General features: G+C 38.8%; 1 protein-coding gene across 3 annotated transcripts in view; it reads right to left on the bottom strand.

Moving 5' to 3' along the window:
- Positions 1 to 13,553, bottom strand: part of znf609a (zinc finger protein 609a) — a 133,234-nt gene that overhangs the window by 75,054 nt on the left and 44,627 nt on the right. The window contains exon 2 of one of the 3 annotated variants that reach the window (XM_056234951.1): positions 9,502 to 10,374. In XM_056234951.1, the coding sequence (XP_056090926.1) occupies positions 9,502 to 10,242 (741 nt within the window). In that variant the 5' untranslated portion in view covers positions 10,243 to 10,374. Of the gene's footprint in view, positions 1 to 806; positions 1,137 to 2,700; positions 2,782 to 9,501; positions 10,375 to 13,553 lie in introns of those variants that run through there. The other 2 variants (XM_056234954.1, XM_056234953.1) reach the window with 2 other exon arrangements.

Genomic DNA, 13,553 nt, shown 5'->3' with positions numbered 1-13,553 from the left:
TAGATTTAAGTGTTGGTCTACAGGTGAAACAAAAGTTCATTTATTTCAGTAATTCAACTTAAAAGGTGAAACCAATATATAGACTCATTACATGCAAAGTGAGATATTTCAAGCCTTTATTTGTTATAATTGTGATGATTATGGCTTACAGATATGAAAACCTTTTCACAATATTCAAATTTTGACTTTGGGGTTTTCATAAGCTGTATAATCATCAAAATTATAACAAATAAAGGCTTGAAATATCTCACTTTGCATGTAATGAGTCTATACAATATATTAGTTTCACCTTTTAAATATGAATTACTGAACTTTTGCACCATATTCTAATTTTTCGAGTTTCACATCTTGAATCATGAGCGTTGCGTTAAAACGACATGTCAAGTAGTTCAAATGCATCTCAAGATCCTGTTCCAATCAGATGGCGGATTAACAGATGGATTCAATCATTCCAGTCTACACTGGAAGCGATCACTCTCTATCAACAAAGTTATCTCTGCTATCGCAAATCTTGTAATGTAGATATGTTCACTGATAATAACTGCATCACTGCACTGTTCGCTTCCAGTGTATTACCTCAAACTTCCTGGAGAAATAAACAAAAGCAAAGATTAGGATGCCGTTCCTGTTTGCGTTCAGTCAAATAATTTTGGGTTTGTTATTGAAATAGATGAGTGTCTCTAGTGTGCACTGAGAGAAAAAGATGAACATATTTTAGCATTGCCATTGAGTTGAATGTTAAGTGAATTGCGGATGCAAGAAAAGTCTGTTTTCTGAACGCTGTGCTTGACTCCTGAGTCTCTTACCCTCCTAGCTGGCGGTGTATGTTGTCTGGATGTCCTTTGCTTTCATAACTGCAGCTCAGACGAGTCTTTCTCTCTCTGTTTGAGCCGTAGACAGGACAGCATGGGCGTTTCCGGGATCGCAAACCCAGGGGCCTAAAATACCCTGGGGCAGCGTTCACAAATTGTGCGGTGAGCGAGTTTAACAGCCTCTCCGTTCAAGAGCCGAGACGCTGTGCCAAAGTTACATGAGGGGTGAGAGAAAGGGGAGGAACTACGAGAAGGGGAAAAAAAACGCAAATGTGAGAGACAGGAAAAGAAATGAGATGAGAAAAGGTCACTGCCGACACTCATGTAAACACCAGCAAAGGATTTACAGTGTGGCAAGAAACCTCTCGTCGCGGAAAAGACACAAAGAGACTCCGGCCCAGGAGCAAAAGAGCCAAAACGAGGAGACATTCCAGGAAAAGACGGACCTCCCCTCCTCTCCCAACTGGAAAAGCTGTGTTATAATGGAGTACAGGCTTCCTGGCTGCTGTCAACTTGGGAATGGTCTGGGATGAGAAAAGGGAGGTTGCGGATCTCAGAAACAAGCCGTGAATGGGTTTCTTTCACACCGTCTTGCTCACGTTTTGAGCGTATACTTCTCTTTTTGTTACACTTTTTGGAAGACGACAACACGTAAAAGGCATTTACAAACGCATTTTATTTTAATAATTTTGAGTTGAATGGAATATTTATCGAGAAATAATCAGGGGAAGTGCTTGATTTCATCCAAAGTGATTGTGAAAAGTAGGTTGTGATGTCACTGCCCCGCCCACATGGCTTTGCTTACATCAGCAAAAGAGAAAAAAAGGTTTATTTAGCCAAATATTAGGGTTTATTTTGACAAACTATTGTCTGTGAACCCATGGTGGTTCAGGCGGGAACTGAAAGGGGTATGTGTGAGTTGATGGAAAAATAAATTACAATGTGAACAAATTGAAGAAAGAAAAATGCATTTATAAAATGCGTTTACATGCATTTAATATGGCCGACCGATTAACCAACATCAGATAACAGTGTTGTGTAGGGATGCACGGTATATCGGCAACTATATCGGTATCGGCCGATATACGTTTGTTTTTAATGTTATCGTTATCGGCCTGATAAGAAATTCTGGCTGATATATTAAAGCCGATAAATAATGTATTATGTCCTTCAGCTGAGACGCTTCAGATGCGCACTGTTCAACATGATGGTTTTCAATTGCTTGAAATATGATTGGAATCACTTCAAAAAAGGAAAATACAGTTCAGTGCAGCGAGTCTGTCATATCGGCTACATATAATTATAATGAGAACATTATGATTGTGTGCTTGAGACATGATGAGACTTGTTCTTGTAATCAGGCTCTCAAAAATTATATCAAATTTGGATTTAGATTTATCGGCCGATATATCGGTTATCGGCTCTCAAATATAAAAAAGTATCGGTTATCGGCCAAAATTTTCATATTGTTGCATCCCTAGGTGTTGTGAATGTGTTGTTAAAATACTGAAATATTAACTTAAAATCTGCTTTAAATGAATATTTAAGTTAAAAAAGGATTGGGAATCCCCGCTTTAGATTCGCGCACTGTGTAATCAACATTTACACTGAAAGCTTTCATGTTGTCTTCAGATTAGATCTCTTAATGTAACGGAAATTGAATAAAAATAAAACCTGCAAAACTTAGCCTACTTGTGTCTTCTTCCTCCTCTTCTCATTTGCCCTTTTCAAACATGGCCGCCACTCTGGCAGAATGCACACGTGCAACAGCGCGCACACACACGCTCATACATGCACATGCTAAAACACTGTCAACGGTAAAGAACAGAAAACTGAACGGCGGCTCTGCACTGAAAACCGCATTTCCTTGCAACAGCATGGATCTTACCCTCCCTTCGCGCGTTTACTCCTCTCTTCTTCCCTCCCCCTCTCCTCTCCTCTCACAACTCACGCACAGAGACACGAAACGAGGCGCGGCGTTGGAAATGCACTGGCTGACAGCGAAGGACAGCTGCTCTCTCTCGCTAGCTCTTCCCTTCCCCCACCGCTCGCCACACACACACACTCTTACACCGCTAAGAGACAGAGCGAGCACATGAGGACGGGAGGGAGAGAAGATGGAGAAAAACAGGAGGGAGGGGAGAGGCGGCCATGAAAGGGCTTTGTTTCGCATTTCTCTGATGGCTTTTGCAGGCCTCGCCACCGGCTTGACACAATAGCAAGATTCAAATTCTTCATCATTTGAGAGCAAATTCAAAAGATCAGAATATTAATAAGAGTCAAATTAAATGAAAACAATGACAATGTAGCATTGAAGTAGGGATGGGAATTAAATGATTCTGATTCCCAATTCTGGTGCCTTGATTCTTTTAGTACTTTGGAAGGAGCAATCTTCATATTAATTAGCATTATTTGTTTTGTTGTTGTTGGGTTTTTTTTTAATTAAAAAATATCATTACAACAAAACTCTAAAACTGGCAACCTTTTAATCAAAGAGTCATCAAGAGTCATTCAATCGTGAATCTGGACTGGTAAGTGTTTTTCTTTTTGCGTGAATTCATACAGAAAATCATTCAGTAACTGTTTTTAAAAAAATAAATAAAAATTAAGTACAACTTCATTTAGATTGTGAAAAGTAGGAATGACCAGAAATGCCAAATTGTTAAAATTAAAATAAAAAATTGTCTATATATATAAAAAAAAAACACTTAAAATCAATTGTTTTAAATAGCTAAAGTGAATTTAGGCATCACAGCATTATAGTGTACAGAATAAAAGATGGATATTCCCCCATATAATTAGCATTAAACAAAAAAAAAAACATTCTCCTTAACACTTTTATAAATACCATTTGCTACAACAAATAACTCATGGACAATTGACTTGCCTGGATAAATGAAGGTGAAAACCAAACATTAAAAAGAATCAGATTGGGTCTTGATTCAGACAACACTGGTTACGCTGTTGTATGACTCGTTCAAAACGAATGTTATAAAACAGTTTGTTTTAACAAATGCAACTGGTTCTGAATAAGAATAGGCTAGTTCTCAATTCCCAACCCAACCTTACACTGAACTGGAATCAATGACGATGTTCAAATCCCTAACTATGAGTAATAGTAAGAGCGATGGTTGCCTTAGCAAACACTGCTTAATTATAAAGAGAAAAGATGACTTGACTGACAGAGTTAATGGCTGAATCACAAAGCAGAGAGAGAGAGAGAGAGAGAGAGAGAGAGAGAGAGAGAGAGAGAGAGAGAGAGAGAGAGAGAGAGAGAGAGAGAGAGAGAGAGAGAGAGAGAGAGAGAGAGAGAGAGAGAGAGAGAGAGAGAGAGAGAGAGAGAGAGAGAGAGAGAGAGGCCATCACGATTGAACGGTTCCCACCTCCCCGTCTTTATCTCCCGCTGGATTTATTGGTGAGGATGTAGCAATTACGCACCAGGCAAAACAAGCAACCCAATGTGAATTTTTCAAAGGAAGACATTCTAACATCGAGAGAAGAGAGATTGTGCTCAACGCCATCCCATAACGATAAATGGGAATCTAATCCCGTTTTTGGCATGTCAGCCTGGATTACACCAAAACTATACCCTTCGGAACCAACGAAAGCCTTCCCCATATGGAGATCGCCTCGGGGAACACATTTCCTCCAAATAATGAAAGGAGTGTTAAGAGGGGGAAAAAATAACCTGGGTATTTACTAGCACAAGATCAACCCTCTGACAGGGAGAAAAAGAGAAACTATAAATCAATCCGTGTTCCTGTCAGCATCCCTTAAAATGGAGCTCGGCGTGCCAGAGCGTGTGGGCTGACGGATCGGTGCCGTGGCACTTCTGCCGACGAGCTTTAAAATAAGTACACAGCACATCACGCTAATGATAACGCATCGAGCGTTTACACCAAAGCTGGTGTGTTTTGATAAGGTTCTAGGAAACAAAAACAGCTGCCAAGAGCAGCTCGAAGAAAAGCTTAATGCGTCTCCAGGGATTATGAATGCGCACTCTCGAAAGCTTAAGACCCGGAGGGATGGGACTAAAAAAAAAAAGTGTCACCTTTACAGCAACAATACTTAAAGCAAACAATCAGCAAAAAAAAAAAGCTCATATGGTTTTACAACATTCCCAAGTTAAAAGCCTTAAATTAATTACTAGCAGAACTAATCCATCTACTACCAAAAAAAACATAGCGGAGTAATACGATCGCGTGGTTTAACCAGATTACATTTCCTGAAGAGAACCTGACTGGGCGCTTGCACAAAAACCTGAGGTACTGTTATCGCTAAACGAGAATAGTTATGAGGAGATTAACTCCATGGTGTTAAACCAAGTCAAGTCATCCTCATTTATATAGCGCTTTTAACAGTGTAGATTGTTTCAAAGTAGCTTTACAGAGATAAACATATAAGGTAACACAGATTTGGTTTGGTTTTATGGCGGTTCTTGAATAATGTTATTTCCAGCTAAAGTTAGTTTTGATTGATTCACTTCCTTTGAAATTATCATTTGTTATTAAATTAGGGACGGCTAAGACGACACCGTTCTCTCTACACAGACTTCAAACTGAACCTGTGATAAACGCTAATGCGCATTAAGAATTAATTCTATAGTTATGTGCGTTTGAATATATGTGCGCAGGTTTGTAATCCCCTACAACCCATGCCTAAACAAACTACTCGTCTTGCCTACACATTTTGATACAGAATTATATTTTATTTTATCACTTCGGGGTTGGTACGCGAACCAAAATTTCCACAACGCTTTATCTGTAGAGTGGAATAGGGATCCTCGAGTGTTAACATTAATAATTGGAGAAAGCTCCTCTTTCAGGTGGCTTTTCTGAACCGATGATACCATCATGTGCAGACATAAGCGTTACATCACACCCAGCTCTTTAAATCTGGATTATCTTGAGACGGTTTATTCACTGGCCGTCTAACAAATCCACTGAGCTGTAGTCTACAATGGCAGCTTATTCCCCACTTGAGCCAATAACATTGGGTGTGAACCCACGGTCGGCCTGTTTTCGACTCGAGCGAAGCTCCAGATGTTGGAAAACACAGTTTATGGGCAGCAAAAATCCAATATTAAACATTTGCACACACGACATAACCCTCAGAAAGGATTTCCTGGATCGCCATCCGATGGAGCTATAAACTTAGCAACTCACGTCAGTCAGAGTTACGACGTGCGCTCTGATCTCGCTGTTGGGCCAAATCCACAGTGCGATCGCCTCTATATTTAGGGTCAGAAATGCAGACTGCTGAATCAACACGGCTATAACGGATGACGGCGAGCACATGGTTTACGTGTCAACAGTAGTCATATGTTCTTTACACCATGTTCAATGTAAAACGGCATTCACAACTCACTTAACATGAGGCGCTTCTGAATGAAACTGGATAATCATTGAGAATATCTCGTAACAACGCTGAAACACGGGCAACTAAAGCACAAAGACTTTACAACAACACTCTATTACAATAATCTTGATAATTATACTAATAACCGATAAATGTCAGAATTTTAATTCTATACTATTTTGTCTAAAATAATACATAGAACACTAAAACTGAAAATCAATGGTTTTTAAATGCTAATTTCTTATTATTAGCGTTTTAAAAATGAATGATTAATAACTCAGTGAGCATTATATGACGGCAAAGATAACTAAAAAAAAAGAGGAAATTATCATTTACAGTTAACTATCCAATATTGGTCTAATATTATAATAATTGAAATATTATATAAATTAAAAAATAAATCTATATAACACTGATATAATGTGCATCCCCGGTTGAAATATTACAAGTGAAATAACACACACACTGCATAAACGTGACTAATTTTAAAACAGAACTAAAGCCAAAAGTCTAAAATAGATTTAGGCCTAGATGATTAAATCATCTCCTTAAAATATAAGGTACAACAAATAAGTGACCTTTGGCATCACAAAAGCGTGATTCTGATAAGCAGGGTCAGGGTATTGTCAGCACATTATATCAAATGCTGATTTAGTCCATGACTGGAAGTGCCTTATTAAAGGAGGTCGCTCCCCCTCGTCAAATAACTGCAGAGATGGGTTAAATTAGCCTGTGTTATTCTCAGGGCGATAACGACTGCGAGTGCTGTATGCTAGCAGCAGGTACTAGCGCTCCTGCATTCCTGCACGATCGTGCGAGGTGGGAAAACCAGCCCTGTCTGCCATCGAACGGCTCGAGCCCACAACGCCCCGCCCGCATCATGGGACGAGGAAATGTGAAACCACTTTCAAGACGGTTAAAAAGCTGGTCTGGTCCCCCTCCCTGACACTCGATAACATCCCCTCCTCACACCTCGAGATCTGGTTGTTCAGAGGCATGAGGAAGAGGTATTTCGTGTTTTGTTTGAGCTGTTGTCGATCCTCCCCCCAAGGCCCCAAGTGAACCCCCTGTGCTTGTTTAAGGAATGTACCAGAAGACAATAGTGGCAGTCAGAGGAAGCCATGAATGGAGGCCATTGGTCGCAAAGCACTACAGTGCCAACAGAAAGGTTTCTACCAGGGACAAAGCCTCGAATGGCTTTTCTAACCTCCAGAACCGAATCAAGCAAGACGAAAACTACCCTTAAGACTACATCAAAAACGTTTAATTTCAAATTAAGAATTAAACTAGAATTGCAAGCATGTAAACGTCATTACTTAGCTAACGCAATGCAAGTAACTCGAAAAATTTGAATATGGTGCAAAAGTTAATTTATTTCAGTAATTCAACTTAAAAGGTGAAACTAATATATTATATAGACTCATTACATACAAAGTGAGATATTTCAAGCCTTTATTTGTTATAATTTTGATAATTATGTCGTACAGCTTAAGAAAACCCCAAATTCAAAATTAGAATATTGTGAAAAGGTTTTCATAGCTGTAAGCCATAATCATCAAAATTATAACAAATAAAGGCTTGAAATATCTCACTTTGCATGTAATGAGTCTATATAATATATTAGTTTCACCTTTTACGTTGAATTACTGAAATAACTGAACTTTTGCACCATATTCAAATTTTTCGAGTTTCACCTGTACGACACCAATGTTAACTGTTCTTGGACAAAAAAAGCGGGAATAGATTGTCGTAATGCTTTAGGAGTTATTGCTTTCTTTAGTAGCTGCTAGCATGTTTACTGTAAATATTCTAAATAATTCAACTAACATTCTCAAGGTAGATTCACATCTTCACTTTTTTTGCACTGATCTGAAAGAGTAAAACTATAAGAGAATGATTCACACTACTGACCACGTTTTCTGAGAAAGCCATGTGTCTGAAGCGTTTCGGAAAGCATGAGCGCCATGTAAAAAATGAGATAGTGAACTGTCTGCATTAATTTACTTGCATAGAATTATCATCTTTACACAGTATGTGAATGTTTTAAATGTTTTATAGTAAATCACCTTAATAAAACACTACATACACTAATGCAACAGGCTTGGAAAAACAACAACATAAAAACAAGGTCTGTTTAAAAAGCCTTTCACCTTCATCAAGTCAAAAACCTAAAATCTTTCAAGGACATTACAAACAGATCTCCATAAATTCCTTCTAAAGAAAACCCCTTGTTGCTCTTTCCAGTAGCCTATATTTGGCTGCCTGTCACAATTGAAAGCAAGCAAGGGGTCCAAGTGTTACATTTCAATGGCTCCCCTGGGACCCACTAGGTAGGGAACACAATGCTGTGAGTATGAACAACTACTGACTGAGTCACTCGCAAAGAATTTCTCATATCTGTAGTAAGCAGATCCGCTAGTCAATCCTCTCAGTTTGTAATGCACAGGCCAGGCTTAGTAGTTAAAAGCAATGCAATACGTTTCCAGAATTGAATGCCTACGAAGACTTCTTATTTAAGATAAACACCATCCCATTTATGCATTAGTCTGCAATGATCTTTGAAGGGTTTGCAAAAGAAAAAGTGTCCCGTTCATGTGGGGATAAAGCCAAACTCTACATTCTTCTAAAGAACAATCTGTCGAGGCATGGATTCGTGTTTTAACATGAGAGATCAAGCTATAAAACTAGACCAGCAGCCAAAACTCCTTATGAACTCGGAGGCCGATAATTGAGTGCAATGAATAATTGAGAAAACCCCTACAATCAGCCAACAACTCAAACAAGAATGAGCAACAAGAACTTTGATCCGATAGAGAAATAGCATAAATATTAGAAGATATCTGACACTTAACTTGAGTTTCTACATTTGTTACCCAACAAGAGAAAGGCTCACAATATGGTTAATTGGTTAACAACAATTGGTAAGATCAACTTATTAGCATTAAAGAGGTTAAATTCTTGTATACAAGGTGGATGTTCTGGGAGTTCATATTCTTGTACCTCTGGTTATCTGGCCGCTGTCCTAAATCTCTTTTGGCAGCTCTATGCATTACTAATTGAAGATCGAGACCACTGAGCCAAGCATGTCAGTTTTCCTCTTTTTAAATTGGACTAAGGCCAAAAGGAAACAGGTTAGCACACCAGTGTATGTCAGTTACCACTAACTCTCTGGTTCATTTCTAAAGAGTTGGAACAACAGCGTTAGTGTGTTACACAATCACCATTTATAATACTCAACCAGATGCTTAATAAATGGAAACAAACCATCCAAGCAGACTAATGCAACAATGGTTTCCCAATGATAGAGAAATGAAAACACCAGTGCACTCACCTTCTCACTTTTTACTTTCTTCATGCTCCTGCAGTCATTATTTTCCACTTCTTCTGGTTCGCTCTTGATAGCCAAAGGTGTGACTATTCCACTGGTATCAAGGGTAATATTCCCTAGTTGATCAGCACCACCAAGGTCCGAATTTTGCGTCCCCTCAAATGGGGTATTGCGTGCCTGGCCTAAAGGCATAACCTGGGCCGATGGGTCCTTATCCAAGGGCACGTTCCCAACTTGCACCCCTTCGTTTTTCTCCTTCTTGCTTTTCCCAGAACCGTCCTTGTCCTTTTTTCCACTCTGAACATTACGGGAGGCCTTGTTACTTTTATCAGAGCCTTTCCCAGAAGGTAAGGTCGTGGAACCGCTTCCTGCGGTTGGCCCAGTGCCCTCGTTTTGAGTCCGTCCCTGGGCGTCCTTCTTGCCCCCATCAGGGGTTGAGGACTTGCTACTGTCCTTGGAATTCTTGCTACGCTTAGCTTTGGATTTGCTGTCCTTGATCGGTGGAGGAGGCACCGGGTTAATGAACTTAATGTTGTCAGGCAATGCCGCTACGGCGCTCGAGGCAGTAGCCATCCCGTCCCCGTCCTTGGTGCCAGACATCTCAAGCTTGTCTTTCTCTAAGTCGGCGTCGAGGTCAATAATCAGGTTTCCTACACCAATATCCCACTCATCCCCGCTGTCGTAAGTGTCCACCGCATTCGAGTCCACACCTTTCCCGCCTGCAGTGCCACTACTGAGGGACATCTTAGTGCCAGCGGCCCAAGCGTGCCACAGGGAGGTCTGACCTTCTCAGACGACTGAGGCGGTCGGGAAGCACATCTACAAATGCCTCAGGGTCCTGTTGGTTTCCCCTTCCCAGTAACCCACATTGTTGCCCTGGGGGAAGAAAAACACAATGAGAAAATATGTAAGTAAGAAGTAAAATACGACGTTTTAATGCCATTTGACAGGACACTGCTCTCATAAAACAGGTTTAGTTATGTCGACTTTACATTTTCCATATATAAAAAGGCTTAGCAAGCTTACCACTCCACATGAATTATGTAAGAATTTGTAAGTCGCTTTGGATAAGAGCGTCTGCTAAATGATTAAATGTAATTACAAATACATGCTAAGTAATTGTTTCAAACTCAGGGCCAAAAAAAAAGATACAGCTCAATCATAGTCATGCTCACCATCAGTGCACAGTCAATAATATTCAGATACTAATATTAATACTAATAATAATATTCTGTGCTCAGAAAACAGACGTTGCATCACAACACATGGATCATTGACAGGTTTACATCAAAGAACTGACTGCTGGACTCAAACATGCCACTGGTTTGGAGACTACATAGCATTGCTATTAATATCCTGACAAGTGAACATTAAATATATTAAGGATGTGCAAAACTACATATTTTTAAAACCAACTACCCATGGGATGTCTAAATGACTAGTTGGTCTTAAGGCAGCCCACTATAATTAGGCTGTTGTAGAGCAACAGTGATATATTCCTACACCAATTAGGTTATTGACACAGGACACTGTGTTTAAAACCAGCTGGATGGTCTTTGGAAATCAAGTTGAACTCATTTTAACTTGATTGGTCAACAATATAGCTTGAATGCAAACCAATGTCATGTTCGTGGCACAAGTTGAAAACAATTCTGACGCTGAAATACATGCTAACATGATTTTAGGAAGTTGACAGTGCATTGTTAACAACATACTAAGCCCACCACATCTCAGTTTAAAAAGAATCGAAAGCCAAAGATAAACTCAGTCAAAAATAGTGTTGTTGCAAAACCACTTAACTACTCAGCTTGTACACCACAGTGTCAAAATATTACATTTAAATATTCAAAACAAGGTAAGAATCAGATGTCCATGCCAGCTGGACTAGGCACAACAGATTGGACCAGAACCTAAAAGGTCTTGAATCAGTTTTAAAAAATAAATAAATGATGTTGCAAAAAGTCTTGCTAAAAACAAACAAATATCCAAATTGTGTGGGATTTTTTTTTAACAAAATCAGGGTTTTTCCTATTTTGAAAATATTTTGGTGGCTGCCAAAATGAATCTTTGTCCCGCCAAAGATTTATTTGATCATTTTATGTGACCATGTACCTGCCGTTCTGCAGTACTGGTTCCCGCTGATGGCCATCTGCTTTGAAGAAACGCTCCCGTGAGTGTTTGTGCTCTGTGAAGAGCATCAAAGGCATCATTTACAACATGTTTTTGCAGCATTGATCTCTGTAGCCAATCACAGACATAGGCCTATATGTTAAGCGTGTGAACAAAATGGCCAATCAGATGTGTTTAAATTAGGCAAAATGGCAGAGTTTTTGTTTGGATTCGCTCGTGAATCGTTTCATTAAAATCAACAAAGTACACGATGTCAATAAGAGATTCACTGCACAGCGTAGAGAGCTTCATTGATTATAACAGGAGTTTTCGCAAGAGCGCAGCTTTGTGTACCTCGACAGCTTCGGTGATTATAATGGCAGCGATCTTTGCTCTCTTTCTGTATGCAATTATATATTTTTCATGCTGCTAACTACTACACCGCAAAGTTTCTGGATTTACAACCGTATTTAAATGTACAATTGACAGTGATAACTAGGCTATAGCAATGGACGGAAACAAAAAAAATCTAATACTTAGTGTCAAATTATCTGTACATTAAGTCTTGGAGTGTAAATGCTAAATAATAGACCTATTGTGTAACTGTGTTGTTCATTTTATTAGAAACTTTTCAAATCAGTCATCCTTTTTACATAGAACTATTTTATATAAAAAAAATCTGTAAATTTATAAGAACTTGTTAAATGATCTGTCCTGACAGTGATTAATTTTTATCATGAATAAAAAGGATAAGTTAATACTACAAACTGTTTTCTGCATTTATTTGGATTTATTGTCAGTACTGGGCTCGATAAAGCGGAACAGGATCAAGATATTACACATAAATAGTCAAAACATAGTAAAAGTCAAACATTCATCAATGTATGCAGTTTACAAATTATCCACTACTATAATCTTTTTTCTGTGGACATGAATCACACAATTAACACTTTGCAAATGTCACTGATCTTTAGGACCTTTAAATAGAAACAGAAACCTTTTTAAAATGTCAAAGATGCCCATGATCTATTTTCCATTAGAGATTCTCAAGAATACTAATCAAGCACAACCAGAGACCTAGCTCTGCATTCATTCAGTCTTGAACAGTACTAGAACAGACAGGCGGTGATTAAAGGTCAAAGTCATTGCCCATAATACTCTAAACTATTCATATAAAAGACTGTTCGAACCACAAACTGGTTTAACTGCAGTACTGGCGGTTGTCTAATAAAACTAAGCGCTACTTAAGTTGAAAAGGATGAGTCCAGCTTTGAGCTGCATCTTAAATAGCCGAGGAGACAGATGGTTGAATGCGAGGACAGTAATCAGTGGTTTGCTGTAATCCGTCGGTCCACCAGGGAACATGGAGTGTGTCCTGCAGGAAGCTTTCCAAACGTCTGCTGTTGGAACCCAAGATAAGACCAACTTCCACGACCACACTCATTCATCAGTCTGTGTTTCTCATGACACTTTCAAGAGCTTTGAGAGTTATTTTAAATTATTTCTAAACAGCATTTTAGCTTATTAAAGGTGATCCCACTGGATGTTTAAATGTTTTCTACGACTCGAGTTTGATGTTTAGATTCAACTAGAAGTCAACGTAGTTTGACATCCATAAGAGTGTAACTGATGTAGTAGGGCTGCAGCTATCGATTCTTTTTGTAATCGATTAATCTAGCACTTAATCGATCGATTAATCGAGTAATCGGATTAAACATTTTTGTGTTTTTAAACAACCAAAACACATAATGCATAACGAAAATGATGTGGCTGTAAAATGATCAAGCATTTGGCTTTTATTTAAAAAAAAAAAAAAAAAGGTATTTATTCCAACTCCAACATTTGGCTCCAAAACTAAGCATATTTATTGCAATTTTTACCCATTTAGTATAAGTGCCAACAATGTTCTATGCTCAATTACTTTGGTAGCCGATTAAAATGTCTTC

Source organism: Rhinichthys klamathensis, unplaced genomic scaffold (genome assembly GCF_029890125.1).
Source record: "Rhinichthys klamathensis goyatoka isolate OS25496 unplaced genomic scaffold, OSU_Roscu_1.1 h1tg000409l_1, whole genome shotgun sequence".
NCBI classification, from domain to species: Eukaryota; Metazoa; Chordata; class Actinopteri; order Cypriniformes; family Leuciscidae; genus Rhinichthys; species Rhinichthys klamathensis.
This window is presented reverse-complemented; position numbering and strand designations above follow the sequence as displayed.